The sequence below is a fragment of the Budorcas taxicolor genome, chromosome 11, assembly GCF_023091745.1.
Source record: "Budorcas taxicolor isolate Tak-1 chromosome 11, Takin1.1, whole genome shotgun sequence".
In the NCBI taxonomy this organism is placed as follows: Eukaryota; Metazoa; Chordata; class Mammalia; order Artiodactyla; family Bovidae; genus Budorcas; species Budorcas taxicolor.
This window is the reverse complement of record NC_068920.1, coordinates 71754359-71771611: the sequence shown is the minus strand read 5'-3', so window position 1 is coordinate 71771611 and position 17253 is coordinate 71754359. Positions and strand designations below refer to the sequence as shown.

The following is a 17253-nucleotide window of genomic DNA, read 5'->3' as shown; positions in this document are numbered from 1 at the left end:
AGCAATAATTTTAGAAATTAAAGCAGAAAATAGCAACAAAAACTAAGTGTTCTGCTAGTAACTAAACAAAAAGTGCCCAAGACTATTAACAGAGAAAAATAAAGCTTAATTAAATAACTTTAAAGTAGACCTTATTCTTCCACAAATGGGATGACTTAGCATTATAAAGTGATCATTTTTTCCCAAAACTTGTCTATAAATTCAACTGATTCAAATAAAAATTCTAGGACTTATTTCATATAAACTCAAACTGATCATAAAATATATATGGAAAAATAAAGATCTATAAATAGTGAAAGCAATTTAAAAGAGGAAAAATGAAAAAGGACTTCTTTTACTATATATGTATGTATATTACAAAATCAAATATAACAAATTATAGAGCTGAGACACACACAGATTCATACAAATATGAATATTCAGTGGATGCCAGAAGTACTATCAGGAATTACTGAGTAAGGTATAGATTATGTAATAGATAGAATTAGTAAAACTGAATTCATCACACACACAAAAAATTAAGTTGGACCCCTACCTCATACTATATACAACAGTGAAAACAAGATGAATCAAAATTACAATGTGAATGGTAAAATGTTAAAGGTAATGTAAAAGGAACACTCTATGACCTGGAAGAGAGAGGGATTTTTCAAATAACGAAACTCAAGAAGTACAGCTTATAAGGTTACTACTGATTGACTTAATTATATTAAAATCAAAGATTTATATTTCATGAAAGATAACACAAGACAATCTGGTGGCAAACTGGAAAAAAGATATTTGCAATATCCTAAACTGTTAGTATCTACAATATTGGAAGAATACCTGAAATGTCTCTTTCCAGCAAACATAAAAAACAAAAACAAGATATCTGATAAAAAATTGAAGAAAGACTAAAAGTAGGCAGTTCAGAGAAGAAAAATCTTAAAGGATTAGTAAGTTCAAAAAGAGAAGTATCATGTTACCAGTAATCAGAGAAATGCAAATTAAAATGATATCAATATCCATCAGGTTATCAGAAATTAGAAATTGGTAAAATTAAATATTACACATATACCTTACAACCAAGACTTTCATACCTAAAGTATAGAAACTTACAAGTCCATAAGAGGGTATTTATTTGTTACAACAGAATATATTAGGCAATTTAAGAGTTGATTGAAGGGAATGGCAATCCATTCCAGCATTCTTGCCTGGAGAATCCCATGGACAGAGAAGCCTGGTGGGCCACAGTCCGTGGGGTCACAAAGAGTTGGACACAACTGAGTGACTAACACACACTAAGGTAATAGATAATTAAAACACAGCAAATACAAATGGGATCAATAACTATCACATATAAGCAGGAGGCAATGAACTAAATATACAAACTATAAAGAGGAACAGATATTAAAAATAGTACTAAACAAAAGATATAAGAAATAGAACTAGGTCCATAAGACAATACTATTTGAATAAGTTAAAATCAAATACAAAGTTACTATATACTTTTCAAAAACAAAAACATAACCATGATCATATGTTAAACATTATAGAGTCAGTATAATTGGGGATGAGAGACAAGTGGAGTTATGGACAGGGGATGAATGGAAAAACCATGATAAAATGCAATACAACAGGGGACCTTGTATTTTTGTTTGTGACAAAAAAAAGCATGTCACAAACTAAGATGCATATAATTTATTTAATTCTCCTGGTGGCTCAGATGGTAAAGCATATGACTTCAATGAGGGAGACCTGGGTTTGATCCCTGGGTTGTGAAGATCCCCTGGAAAAGGGAATAGCTACCAACTCCAGTATTCTTGCCTGCAGAATTCCATGGACAAAGGAGGCTGGCAGGCTACAGTCTATGCAGTGGCAAAGAGTCGGACACAACTGAGCGACTTTCATACACATGATATTAAAAAGAAGTAGTCAACTTATTTTAGATGTTTTGATACAGTTTTATCTATATCTTGCTTCAGTCATGTCCGACTCTTTGTGACACCATGGACTATACAGTCCATGGAATTCTCTGGGCCAGAATACTGGTATAGGTAGCTGTCCCCTTCTTCAGGGGATCTTCCCAACCTAGGGATCAAACCCAGGTCTCTGGTATCACAGGCGGATTCTTTACCAGCCGAGCCACGAGGGAAGCCCCATTTTTATACAAAAGAACGATGAACAGAGAAAAGGAATACAGAGTGAGAAAAGAAGGAGAGGGGAAGAAGGAAGCAGATGGCAACAAGTGAGAGGAGGAAGAAGAGAAGAAGCTATCAGTTCTTTACTCAAGCTACTAAAGTGAAGTCGCTCAGTAGTGTCCAACTCTTTGAGACCCCATGGACTGCAGCCTACCAGGCTCCTCTGTCCATGGGATTTTCCAGGCAAGAGTACTGGAGTGGGTTGCCATTTCCTTCTCCAGGGATCTTCCTGACCCAGGGATCGAACTCAGGTCTCCCGCATTGCAGGCAGACACTTAACCCTCTGAGCCACCAGGGAAGCTCTCAAGTTACTGGAGGTTACCAAAAACACTTCAGGCTATAAAGTCCGCCCAAACTATCTGGAGTAATGATACTATGGTAAATATATAAGGAAAGAATATGGCTAGGCATAGGCACTAGGCAATAAAACATATTCAAATAGACTGAAAACCTGATAGAAGAGTCACTGAATTTTGTTCTAAAATGTATTGATAATGGACTTTTCTCATCAATTTGTCTTTGATGATACTTTAGAGTTTAATTTTTTTACTGATTGTATGTATCTGTGTGTCTGCATGTAGGTATACTACCAAAAAGGATAAAGCGCCTTTCTTAGATTGACATTGATATCCACAGTATTTCTCCTCAGAGAGGTTCCTCTTTTCGTATGTGTTACATGACAAAGGAGTAATTACCATCAGGAATAAAAAAATCTTATTTTAATATTTAAAGATAGGCTATTGTTATATGAATGCCACATTTTAAAATTAACAGTAGAAATTCAAATTTGTGTCACTATTTTTAGCTATAATCTAATAATCTTTTGATGACTGACAGAAATTAATGTTACTAGTTACCACATATGACATGGCAAAGATAAATAAAAGATTCAAGAAGAAATGAAAAGATTATTTTTTAATAACTGATACTCCTTTAAAAAAGAAGAAGGGAGCAGCAGAGGATGAGATGGTTAAACAGAATCACTGACTCAACAGACATGAATTTGAACAAACTCTGGGAGATAGTGGAGGACAGAGGAGCCTGGTGTGCTATAGTCCACAGAGTCTCAAAAGTCAGACACGACTTAGTGATTGAACAACAATAACAATTCCTTAATAGTAGTTTCTTATTCCTTAATAATAAGAAGAAAAACTATCAAATATGAGAAAGCAGAGATTTGAATTCAATATAGTTTCATTAGGCAAAGCCAAAGACTTACCAAGACAGAATATATGTGCAGACATCGATAAACAGGAGAGAAATCAACCAAATCTTGGGCCCCAGGTACCTGCAAAACAACCAAAATTGTCACAAAATATTCAAACAAAGCTATGAAGAGCAACAGCACTTATTTTTAATACTGAAGTATTAAAGCAAAACAAAGTATGCTTCAAGAAACCTCGTTTTAGCATTTCAGTCATAGATTAAAAAACAGTGAGGCTATCACCAAGGGTGGGACACAAAACTGAAGAACAGATAACAGAGAAGAGGAACAGGTGTCTCTGGTCTTGCATAGACCAGAGATACATTTGGAGGCTGCAGAAAAAAAGCAGGAAAGGGCATTAGAACCTATGTATATTTAAGACAGCATGCAGTCAAATACAGATATACTCCAAGAAGAGAGGGGAGATGATATTTTTAAAAATAAGATAATGAATGGGAAAATCAAACCTACAGTATCAACAAAGTATAGTATGAAAAATGCATACAGATTAATCCTAGACATCAAGAAAGGAAAGTAAAACAAAAAACTTCAGGTAAGAACTGCAATACAGTCACAGTGCTAAAACTGATTCATTACAATTGTGATGATGAATAAGTCACAATTTACTTTGACCTCAATTTCCTCATCTGAAAAAGGAAAATATTAGTTGACCTAAATAAATTTAATAAGAATAAAAGGAAACACTAAAAAACAAGTATTAAGCAAAACAGAACAAAAAGGAAAAGACAAAATTACATGAAGAAATACAGCAGTCAAAATGAAGACTAAAATAAAAACTAAAGACTAAATACAGACAAAGACTAAAGTGTTTAGTACAACACTAGTAACTGTATGATTCATCTGAATACGAGCAGCAGGCACAGCTAAATTGGATTGGGCTGATTCATGACTATAAGGTCAGTTTCCTTTACTTCATAAAAGTAAACCTCATATCTTCTTTGGGCGAACTGATTCTTCATCAGGATGCTGTTTCTAATGAAACCTATTCATCCTGCAATTCAATAGTACAATATCCACTTTCTTTTCCCTGCAAAACCATCATGTCTCTATATATTGGTTCAAATTTATTGGCTATTCTGTTTATTTGCTTTGCATCCATGAGATCAGAAATTAAACCTCTATGTTTGGGAATCTCACTCAATATATTATGTATCTATAAGCACTCCAAACAAATGTTTTTGTGACTCCAAAGACTGATAGGTGCTCAAGATCCTACACCATGGCCAAAGCATAGTTTTACTTAAAAAAAAAAAAAAATCTAGAAGAGTTAGTGAGCACTGCCAAATTACTAAGAAAAACATTTCATGGGCAGGCACCATGTAAGTAAAGAAAAGTATGATTAAAAAGCATGTAAAAATTCTAACTTTAAGAATACAAATGGACATTCATTTTCATCTTAACACAACAAGGGGCAATAGGTGATCATTACAGGCACTCTTCTTTGAAATGACTACAACATTAAAGCACCTTCACAGTCGCTCCTCTTTGATTCTGAAGTGGAGATTTCAAGGAAATCTATTTTATTTTTCCAGAAAATCAGAGCCTACTAGTGACAACTGTAGCTAAGTGAAAAACAATTTCAAAAGAAGAAACATAGAAAATTCCCATAAAATTATATTTACAATAGTATTTAAATTACCTAAAAATTACATGTGTACATGAAAAAGACAAGAAAAGAAATGCATAGATAGAATTACTTTGATTCGTATGGAAAATTAAACTTTTTCCTTTTATTTAGAATTAATGATTATAAAGTTATTTTTAGAAATATATACCTTTAAAAATATTAAAAATATTCTACTTAATTTTAAACAACAAATTTAATTACAACTTTGTTTCTATGTTCTTCATACTGATTATTTTGTTTTGCTTTGAACTCAAAGCCTTTCATTCAAAAGGAAACTGCTTCTAGCCATTGCTCAGGCAGAGTCTTAGCCCTTTCACATGTCAGACCCATCCTTAAAGAATGATCATCCCACCTTAGGGGACAATTTTCCAAGAAATCTGTGACAAATAACCTAATGGGGCCCTTTACTAATGGCATGAGAAGACTGGTTTTTCTGGACCAACTTAAAAATAGATATCATTAGAGAAGAGACGAAGGCCTTTTCTGTCATCTCCACCAAATATTTACAACCAAATCTATTCTCTGTTGAGGCTGTCTTGACATCATCATATTCAGCTTCTAACTGTTTAAAGTACTCTGACGCAGAAGGGCTGTCAATGCTATTTCTTAGCCTCTGAAACCATAATCCAGTTAAGTCCTCCTGAGGACATGCTTTCCTGCCTTGAAGGTGGTACACAGAAATCAAAATAAAAAGGAACAGAATGGGCCTTAAGTTCACAAACTTGACTTCCACCCTCCAAACAGTCTACTATTTAGAAATCATTTTTCCTTCATGCTCCCTTCTGTGAGGAACACTAGGGGCACTGTGAGGAAACCAGAGGAGTGCTGTGAGAAGAAAGGTATGTAAAGCATGCACTGACTCACGTTGCTTTGAGCTAAATGTGTTTTCTCTGCTTCCACTAATGAAAAAGAATCACATCTACAGAAAGGTGAAAGGAGGAGAGCAACATACACTGTACGTGAAGGAATGCTACACGTTTGGGAGGATAAGAAATGAACTTTCAAAAACCTAAATAAATGGGAGTGAGTACCAGAACAAAAGGCAGTGTTTCCTGACTCAATAAATAGTCTGCTTCAAGGTCCACATTTTGCTCCCCATTTAAAATGCTAAATCTCTGTCAGAGCTGTCTTCATTCTTCTCCCCTCAGTTGTCCCTCCCTCCCCTCAAGTTGCAAAGAATGATTCAAGCAGGTTTAGGTTTCAGCTGGGACAGAGGGAGGGGTCCAAGGACACTTTCCTAAGCTAACAATGACTGCCTTTAATGGTTTCTGTCTCCTAACAAAAGCCATGACTCCGTCTTTATCAGCTTCATCTAATTTTTCCATTCCAAAGTAAATAACACAGCCCTTGCATTTTACACATGTCCAACTCTGACAAATCATTATCGACTATGACTATAACTGATAAGAGATAACTTTGTGGTAGGACGCTGTCATTTCCTTTCATAAGGGCTTTCTTTCTGAGATATAGAAACATGATTAAAATAGTTAAACATTTCCTCTGTATGGCAGTCAGGAACTCAAGACATTAAGATACTGCAGTCTGTATTTTTCTAGTTCAAACAGATCTATCATCATACCAACAGAAGTTACAAACAATACACTTAAGATTATCCCACTTTTTTAACTAGTTGTTTTCCTTAAGAATTCACATGAAATAATTTCATCACCAAGGACAGCAGCTGCCTAATTCCCTATATAGTTTCTGAAGAGAGTATCTTCAAACCTCTTTATTATCAGGGAGGAGCCAATAGTAGGTAAAATTTTAGATTATGTAACAGAGAATTCCGGGCTTCCCAGGTGGTACTAGTGGTAAAGAACCCGCTTGCCAATGAAAGAGGCATAAAAGACATGGGTTCAATCCCTGAGTCAGGAAGATCCCCTGGAGGAGGGCATGGTAATCCACTCCAGTATTCATGCCTAGAATCCCATGGACAGAGGAGCCTGGTGGGCTACAGTCTATAGGGTCGCAAGGAGTCAGACACAACTGAAGTGACTTAACACACACACAACCAAGAAATGTATGCCTGGGAGCACACTATTTGTTGTTTTTCAGTCGCTCAGTCATGTCCGACTCTTTGCAACCCCATGGACTGCAGCACACCAGGTTTCCCTGTCCACCATCTCCCAGACCTTGCTCAAACTCATGTTCATAGAGTCGGTGATGCCATCCAACCATCTCATCCTCTGAGTCCCTTTCTCCTCCTGCCTTCGATCTTTCCCAGCAACAGGGTCTTTTCTAATGAGTCAGCTCTTTGCATCAGGTGGCCAAAGTATTGGAGCTTCAGCTTCAGCATCAGTCCTTCCAATGAATATTCAGACTGATTTTCTTTAGGATTGACTGGTTTGATCTCCTTGAAGCCCTAGGGACTCTCAAGAGCCTTCTTCAACACCACAGTTTAAAAGCATCAATTCTTTGGCGCTCAGCCTTCTTTATGGTCCAACTCTCACATCCATGCATGACTACTGGAAAAACCATAGCTTTGACTCAATGGACCTTTGTTGGCAATGTAATGGCTCTGCTTTTTAATCAGCTTTCTAAGTTTGTCATAACTTTTCTTCCAGGGAGCAAGCATCATTTAATTTCATGGCTGCAGTCACCATCTGCAGTGATTTTGGAACCCAATAAAATAAAGTCTATCACTGTTTCCATTGTTTCTCCATCTTTCTGTCATGAAGTGATGGGACCAGATGCCATGATCTTCATTTTCTGAATGTTGAAAAAATGTTGAAAAGCCAGGTTTTTCACTCTTCTCTTTCACTTTCATCAAGAGGCTCTTTAGTTCCTCTTCACTTTCTGCCATAAGGGTGGTGTTATCTGCATATCTGAAGTTATTGATATTTCTCCTGCCTATCTTGATTTCAGCTTTCCTTCATCCAGCCCAGCATCTCACATGATGTACTCTGCATATAAGTTAAATAAGCAAGGTGACAATACACAGCCTTGACATACTCCTTTCCCAATTTTAAACCAGTCCATTGTTCTATGTCTGGTTCTAACTGTTGCTTCTTGACCTGCATACAGGTTTCTCAGGAGGCAGGTAAGGTGGCAGGTAAGGAGAGCACAATATAATATTATATAAATTAAGAGACTGCTAGTGCTAAGTCGCTTCAATCATGTCCAATTCTATGCAATCCTATGGACCACAGCCCTCCAGGCTCCTCTGTCCATGGTATTCTGCAGGCAAGAATCCTGGAGTGGATTGTCATTCCCTTCTCCAGGGGATTTTCCCAACCCAGGGATCGAACCTGCATCTCTTAAGTCTCCTACATTGGCAGGCGGGTTCTTTACCACTAGCACCACTTGGAAAGCCCATGAAATTAAGAAAACTTGGATATATTTTAAATTAACAGATAATAATAAGCTGCTAAAATAATCTATGGATGCCCGGCCTACCACATCCACAGAGAGATATCATCGAGGCAACAACTACATTCAACAATTATACATTCACATATCCACCAGCAATCATGTGCCATGAGATACCAATCTATAAGGCTAATTTGACTGTTTCAATCTTATATACCTACAATTAAAATTAACAGCTTTAGTCGAAGCAATTATTCCTAATTATTGTGTATAGACTATTTGTTGTTAAAAACCATTATATCCATCAATACACCAGCTGTCACATGATGCCACTACATAGATGGCAAAAAGAGTCTGGAGACAGAGGATATTATAAAAGAAGAAAAGCTAATTTATAAATAGGATTAATGAAAAGCACCTAGAAAAAAATAGTCTATGAACCTCTGCACACAACATACATTAGATAAGATATAAAGATTCAGGGGAGAAATGGGAATATTAGATATCAAGAAGAAAAGAAAGACTATTTCTCATTATGAAAATTCTTGAAAAACATCAGGATTTGGTTTTATGATATGTTTTTCTTCTTTTCTAATATATCTTAGTTAAAGTCAAAGGAAATCTCTGAAAATGGAAAGGTTAGTGGATAAGTTAGTCTCATAAATGATAAGGAAAATGATTTAGTTTCTTTAAAGGAGATTTTTATTTTTAAATAATGACACTCAAGCTTTATCAGATATATTCATTTAATATTTTTATAACACAACCTTCCCCCTCAAAAAAACAGAGTTAGAATTTAGTTCTCTCCATAACTTTAAAGGCTCACTAGTGAATGGAGGTGGGGGAAAGAGTATCTGCAGGTAACAATCAGATAAAACTACCTGTTTTCCCTCTAAGTAGGCCTGGGAGATACACACACACACACACACACACACACACACACACCCATTTATTTTTTTCTCATGAACTCTTTCAAAGCAGGTGGATCTTCCAAAAAGAGAAAGACAGAAGTTTGTAAAAAATTTAGATATGCTTCTCACTAATTATTTGGGTCATTCTTGATCTTGAAAATACTTTTTGATTACCACTTAACATAAAAGAGAATTCTGGTACTTTGGTTTCTTGGTATTGATAGATGAATGTAGGGACTTGGTACCTATTTCTGAAAATTACTTGGATCTCAAGTCACTAAAATGTACCAGGTATTTTTCTCAAGAGAGAAAACAACAAATGATTAGCTAAAGGGGCACTGCCTTTGAATTCAGAAGACCCAACTGTGACTGCCTGTATTATGTCCAGAAGCCAAGAAGTACCTGGCAAACATTTTTTTACCAGTGTGCATTTCTGAACTATTTGACTTACAAATTTCAGAGGGAAAAAGGGTAAAATTCATCTGGACATAAGCTCTAACAGAGCTGGACTAACACCACAGACACACCAACCAACTAGAAGATAGGATTCTAAGTGGCTAGATTGAGTAAAAGCATGAAAAACACTCTAAGCCTTTGAACACACAAGAATACCCTGACCAGAGCCCTACCCTAAAAGTACAGCATTTTTCCATTGAGCATCTCACAAATTATTCAAATTCTTCCTGCAAAATCCCTAAGTAAATTACCACTTAATTTACTCAAGTGTTTGCACTAAACAGAAGAAAATCAGGAAAGATAACAGCATTTCTCCTTATTGAGGCATTACAAAACACCTTGCAACCAAATCAAATGAGAGTCCTTTAAGAATTCTCTGCTTGAACCGGAACACTTAGGAAATAAAAATTCAACTGATCTTTATTTTACAATGGTCTACTGTATGCCAGGACTTCCCTCATAGCTCAGTCGGTAAAGAATCTGCTGGGTCTAGGAGACCCGGCTTCGATTCCTGGATTGGGAAGATCCCCTGGAGAAGGAAAGGGCAACCCACTCCAGTATTCTTACCTGGAGAATCCCATGGACAGAGGAGCCTGGCAGGCTACAGTCCACGGGGTCGTAAGAGTCGGACACGACTTAGCAACTGAAGAGAGAGAGAGAGACTGCATGCTAAGAAACTCTAAACTATCAGGCAAAAAGGAAATTTAGCATGAATGTGGTATTAAATATAAAAGTTCTAAGAGGAGGAAAAGTTAAGCTGATCAAAAGTAGGTAGAAGAAAATCTTATTATAGGTAAAGAACTAATACCCCTAATATATAAGCAAATCATAAAAACTGAAGGGGAAAAAAAATCAGAAAAAAATGGGTAAAGAATTAAAGATTTTAAAATTAAAAAAATAAAAAAATAATAATAATAATTTACAGATAATAAAAGAAAAAAAAATGGGTAAAGAAACAAACAGATAGCTTACTGGGGAAAAAAGTACAAATGCCTCTCAAACTTCTCAGATATCACATTTTGCCTATAGTAATAGGAATGCAAATTAAAACTATACAGAGATACTATTTTTCATTTATGCAACTGGCAAAAAATCAAAAACTTTACAAAATTCTCCCTCAAAGAAGCTGTAAGAAAATAAGCATTTCATACATGGCTGGTAGTGGGGAGGTGCAGAAAATGGTTCAACCTCTATGGAGCAGAATTTCACATTATCCAACAAGAATATACATGCATTTATCCCTTGAATCAGCAATCTAGAAACCTACCCTGAAGAAACATCTCCAACTATACATAAAACAATTCTCAGGTTTTGGGGTTTACTATAAAACTTTTTTTTTAAGTTTTAAGGTGTTTTGCATAGAGGAAAATCCATCCTTTCTAGTGACAACTTTCTAGAACAACTTTATGTTCTAAAACAATCCATCTAGTCCTATAAGCACCGTCACAATCTAGATTTTAAAAGAAGGTTCCACCACCCCCAAAATTTCCATCATGCCCCTCTGTAGTCACATTTCTCCGTAATGTTCAGCCCTTGCCAAACACTGATCCATTTCCTGTCCCTAGAGTTTTGCCTTTTCAAGAATGTCATATAAAGAGATTCATACCATATGTAACCTTTGAATCTGGCTTCTTTCATTCAGCATAATGCATTTGAGATTCATTTGTGTTATTTCATGTATCTATAGTTTACTTCTTTTTACTTCAAAGTGACACTCTAATTATGGATATACCATGGTTCATTTATCTCTTCATTCACTGAAGAACACTTGGGTTGCTTCTACTTTCTGCAATGTATGAATAAAGTTGCTATAAAAATTCAGGTAGATGTTACTGTGTAAACATAATGGGTAAATTCCTAGGAGTGAGACTGCTGGGTCATATGGTAAGTGTATGTTCAACTTTATAAATTCACTAACAGACTCTTTTCCAAACTGACTAAACCATTTTGCATTTTAACAGCAAATGCACAGCTGTCCTGCACCCTGCCAGTACCTGGTATTGTCAGTATTTTGTTGAGCTAATTAAAATAGCTCTATAACAGAAACACTATACTTTTACAGGAAAAGATTAGAAATCATTAAATTCCTACATACAGGAGATTAGCTGAATAAACTATGGTACATTCAAAAATGGAGTACAATTTAGTAGTAAAAATAGAACAAGAACAATTTCCAGGAACTGATATAAAAATTATTATTTTCAGGATATATTTTCAAATGGAAAAAAAAAAGTACAAAACATATATATGCATTATGCTGTTAATGTTATATAAGGTATGGGAAAGAGTATGTACACACGCCACAAACACAAACTCACAATATTGATTACTTATAAAGGGTGGGTAAGATCAAGAGGGAGAGAGAAAGAGAAGAGTGGGATTTCAGTGAACATACTGTCTTATATAACTCTGCCTTTTGAACCATGTTCATATTTTATATAGTCAAAAAATTAATAAGGATAGGAAACCTCCAAAAATTACACAAAAAGAAACATATGAGCCTAAGAATATATAAATTGGATAATGAGCACACACGAGAAACTAAAATAGCCAACAAACATCTGAACAAAACACTTTGAACAATATAGCTCCACTGCATTTAAGACGAAAAGAACAGCAAAGAAATCTTGAACTTAGTAAGTTTACTGCTTTTAGTGATATATGCATAGAAATTTTGAAACTATTTTGGGTATTATAATTAGGCAAATGAGTAAATATTTTAATACTCTGGGAGCCAGAATTCTCAGACACAAATATGCAACAGATGAGGAAGAACTGTATCAGGTTTAAATTAGAAGCATCAGATTTAACTTACAATTTATAAAAGTATCTCTGTCAGTGTAGTATGTATATTTCTTAATTCTGTCCACAAAAGGAGCATACCCAATGCCCATATCTTGGTTTCTAAATACCGTTCTCCAGTAAAAGGAACAAGAACTCCTTGACAAAATAGCTAATGCTGCGGCTGGGGCAAAACCTGGAGTGAATCAATCCTGTGCGAGAAAACAAATGAAATGCTCCGAACTGACAAAGACACAGCAGAGGACAATGGATGAGACTCCCACTAACAAAACTGGGAACAAATGGAGAATCAAAATGAAAGAAAGGATGGACTATAACCTGCTGTATATTTAAAAATATATATAGGTGCCAACACTGAGACAAAAAAGAAAAAAGCAAGGGGAGAAAAGTAAATTTCTTCTTTTAGAAGAATGCCAACCAATCAACGTGAATCAAATGGTAAAGAGAGAAAAAACACTATTTTATAATCACCATAGTAATACATGATTCAGGAAAGAATCATCAATCCTAAAACCAATAGGTGAAAAACAGTGGAGAAATCTGGTAGACACCACCTTAATCAACTGTGCACTCCCTGATATGATGCACTGAAAAGAACATAATACTTCTTTTGTAATATTCTTGCCAAAATTATTAACCTGAATCTAATCATGGGGGTATACCATATGTACCTAAATATAAGAACATTAGAGAATAAATATTCATTAAAATTAAATGTAACATGTGATACATGTCTACATATGTTTGCAGGAAAATAAATGAAAGAAAAAACTGCTATAATATTGGGACAACTGGGAAAATTTGTATATAAGTTATATATTAAATTCTTGAGTGTGATTATTTTATTGTGATAATGTGGAAGGATATCATTCTCAGAAAACAAGTCAATGTACTGAGAGTTCAAATATGATGGATAAAATATACCACTTTCTTTCAAATGACAAATTTAACAGGGACAGTGGGGAAGAATGAAGAATAAAATTGACTTTGAAAATCATTTTTCTGACAGAAAAGGCTCCAAACTTAATAATGGATTATTAAGTGAAGAGTCTGTGCGTGTGTATGTGTGTATTCAATATATCACACTGTACATCAATTATACTTTAATTGACATGTAGCATATTTAATTAAAACTTTTTATAAATAAGTAAAAGATAAATAAGTACAGAAGAGGTGAGATTCAACTAGTCCTCATGGAAAAGTAGAATTTGGTATTATAAAGATGGAATGGGGGAAAGTACATTCCCTATTCGGGGTTAATAGCAACTTAGCACATAGTTAAAGTGGTGGCTGAAAAAGCAATGAGTACATAAGGTAGATATTCAAGAAGACCTGAAAAGATAGGTGGACTTTTATAATTAAGGCAAGTAATTTCAAAACAAAACTTTTATACTATCAGAAAATGAAAAAAATTTTAAGATCCTAAATCAATGTGAGCCATAATAAATTTCTGCCAAAGGATAGATTTAAAAGATCAAACACTAGGAATAAGAAAAGCAAAATAGAATACCTAAAGCATGTCACACTTCATTCAGCTTGGTCAACTGTCTTTATTGCCACTTGTTTATAAATATAGGTGCTTACTTTTCATCTGATTACATTTATTCTTAAAAGACCAGTTTTCATCAAGACAGAAATGGAAAATGCAAAGCCAGCAGGGGTTAGTGGATACAGGGAATCAGCAAAGCAGGCCAGCACATTAAGTGTATTCTCTTAACAGATACACTGGACTACCACTCATTTTTACAATTAACTATTGTCATTATTTTTTCCCAAACATGTGGTCCTAACATTTTATCTTCCATTTTCCTATTTTTATTACATACCTGTTAAAAGTAATAATATATTTCCCTCAGCACCTGCACAAATAAGATGATAAATAGTAATATCCCACATGCAGACACAACAGGGATTGCGGATTAGTGGAAAAACCATATCCTTTGCAGCAACCTTGCTGCTCAGTGCTGGAATGTTACTACCATGCTTAGAAAGAGACTAGGTTAGAAATACAGATTTTTTTATGTGAATTCAACTAACTTTAAAAGTTGAAAACTAACTCTAAAACTTTTAAGCCCTGTATAAGCCAACAACAACCATTCTGGAAGCTGTTTCTGGCCCATGGGTTACCCAAATGTAACCTCTAATCTAAACTATGAAGGTATTAATAGCATCCTTTATTTCACTTTAACTTTCTGAGAAATAACACTCATTTTGTTACCTTCCTCTCAAAAGAAAATTCTGAAATAAACAGCTAGAAATTTGGATCAAGTATCATAATAACCACAATTTCACATAAGCATTTTAACATTAATTAATTATTGTCACTACTTTATAGGTGAGAAAAGAGACGCTTAGAGAAATTACAGGACTTCCTCCAATAGCACAAAAGCTGACAGAACTTACACTTTCTAAATACGAATCTTGTGTTTTTTTACAATCACCTCGTCATGGACTGAACTGTGTCTCCTCAAAATTCATATGTTAAAGCCCAAATTCACAAAGTGACTGCATTTGAAAACAGTACCTTTAAGGAGGTAATTAAAGTTAAATAAAGTCATAAAGCTGGAACCCTAATATAATAGTACAATGTGTTTATAAGAAGAGGAAGACATACCAGGGGCATGCAAGCAGAGAAAAAGCTATGTGAGGACATAGCAAGAAGGTGTCCATTTGCAAGCCAAGAAGAGAGGCCTGAGGATAAACCAACCCCGCTGGCACTTTGATCTTAAGAGTTTCACCCTCCAGAACTGTGAGAAAATAAAATTCTGTTGTTTAAGCCATGCAACCTGTGGAATTCTGATATGGCAGAAAGACATCTCAGAAGACTTTACACTAACTATACAACACTTGTATTTAAATTAGCACTTGCATCCTGTTAAACACTCATTACAAAAAAGACACCCACCAACTCTTCAGCGTTAAACCTGACATGGATCATTTATTTGATCCAAACTATATTAAGAGCTGTGTGGGTAACAGTGACCACTGCTTACTAACAGTATGTAAACAAATTAAGAGAGGTAACAAACAAACTAGAATATGAGATGTGCCAGAAATGTGGCAACAATGAAGTATTCTAAGAATGCAGAAGCTCTAAGTAACTTTAGAACAAAGCAGAAATCATAGGCCCTGCTTCTTCAAACAATGTCTTACTCAATATTGCTTTATTTCAATTGACTTTGTTTGTTTGTTTACAGTAGATGGTTATCATCACCATTTTCTGGTACATCATCAAAAAATATATCAAGATATATTTCACCTTTATTGCAAAAAAAAGCACAGTCAGAATGCCACAGTGTTAACTATTACACACTGGTAGCATTGTAAGTGCCAAGCACCATGACAAAACATCACATAAATTACTTCAGTCAATCCTCACCACAACCCTACTCTCTGTAGGTATTACTGGCCACTTTCTCACAAATAATGTATCATCTTAAATGGTTCTTTGCACTCTATCTTCCAATATTTAAAAAATAATATTTCTGATGATTCTAATACATTCTCATACTAAACTGTTCACTACTTCTAAAGATTTTTAAAGTTCTGTTTAGACATTTAGAAAAAAGCAATAACATCTGAATATACCACAGTAACATATAAAGATTCAAAACGGATTTCTAACATCAAAACAAGTGCACCACACTCCACCCTCCCCACGAAGCAGCAAAGGTCCCATCACAACTGGAGGGCATGCACAGTCCACATGAGGGACAGCCTGTGAGCACCTGGTTCTGGTGGCCAGGGAAGACCGTGCTTCCAGGCCACACAGATCATATCTTATAAAGCACACTCCTTTAAGACTGAGAGAGACAGCTGTTTCGCCTAACACATTTAGACAGAGAGTTGGGCTAAAGAAGAGACAAAGGAACATATTTCAAAACCAAATAAGGAGACATATGCCCTGAAAAAGATCTTGATGAAACAGAGATAAGCAATCAACCTGATAAAGAGTTTAAAGTAACAGTCATAAAGATATTCACCAAACTCAAGAGTAAAATGAATGAATACAGTGAAATCCTCACCAAAAAGATAAAAAATATAAGAAAGTACTAATCAGCAGTTATAACTCACTGAAAAATACACTTTGGGGATTCAACAGCAGATTGGATTAAAATATAAGAAAGATCAATGAGCTGGAATAAAAACATGGGCATCACCTAGAAAAAGGAGTAAAATGAAAAAAGAATTTTAAAAAGTGAATATACCTCAAGGGATCTCTGAGATAACATCAAATGGAAATATGTTCACATTATAGAAGTTTCAGAAGGGAAAGATAAGAGAAAGGGTCAGAAAACTTATTTGAAAAAATAATGGCTGAAAAACTTGCCCAGGCTGGGGAAGGAAACAGACATCCAGGTCTAGAAGTCAAGAGACTTACAAGAAAGATGACACCAAGGAGAACTACACCAAGACACATTATAATTAAAATGGTAAGAGTAAGTAAGAGAGAACCCTAACAGCAATAAGAGAAAAACAACTTCATTCATTCATTCATTTCAGTCGCTCAGTCGTGTCTGACTCTGCAACCCCATGAACCGCAGCACGCCAGGGGCACCCTGTCCATCACCAACTCCCAGAATCTACCCAAACCCATGTCCACTGAGTCAGTGATGCCATCCAACCATCTCATCCTCTGTTGTCCCCTTCTCCTCCTGCTCTCAATCTTTCCCAGCATCAGGATCTTTTCAAATGAGTCAGCTCTTCACATCAGGTGGCCAAAGTATTGGAGTTTCAGCTTCA

At 35.4% G+C, this 17253-nt stretch overlaps 1 protein-coding gene across 1 annotated transcript in view; it reads right to left on the bottom strand.

Annotated features, from left to right (window-relative positions):
* The window catches only part of EXOC6B (exocyst complex component 6B), a 707283-nt gene that overhangs the window by 375304 nt on the left and 314726 nt on the right, over nt 1-17253 (bottom strand). The window contains exon 8 of the mRNA XM_052647541.1: nt 3400-3468. Within this exon, the coding sequence (XP_052503501.1) occupies nt 3400-3468 (69 nt within the window). The remainder of the gene's footprint in view (nt 1-3399; nt 3469-17253) is intronic.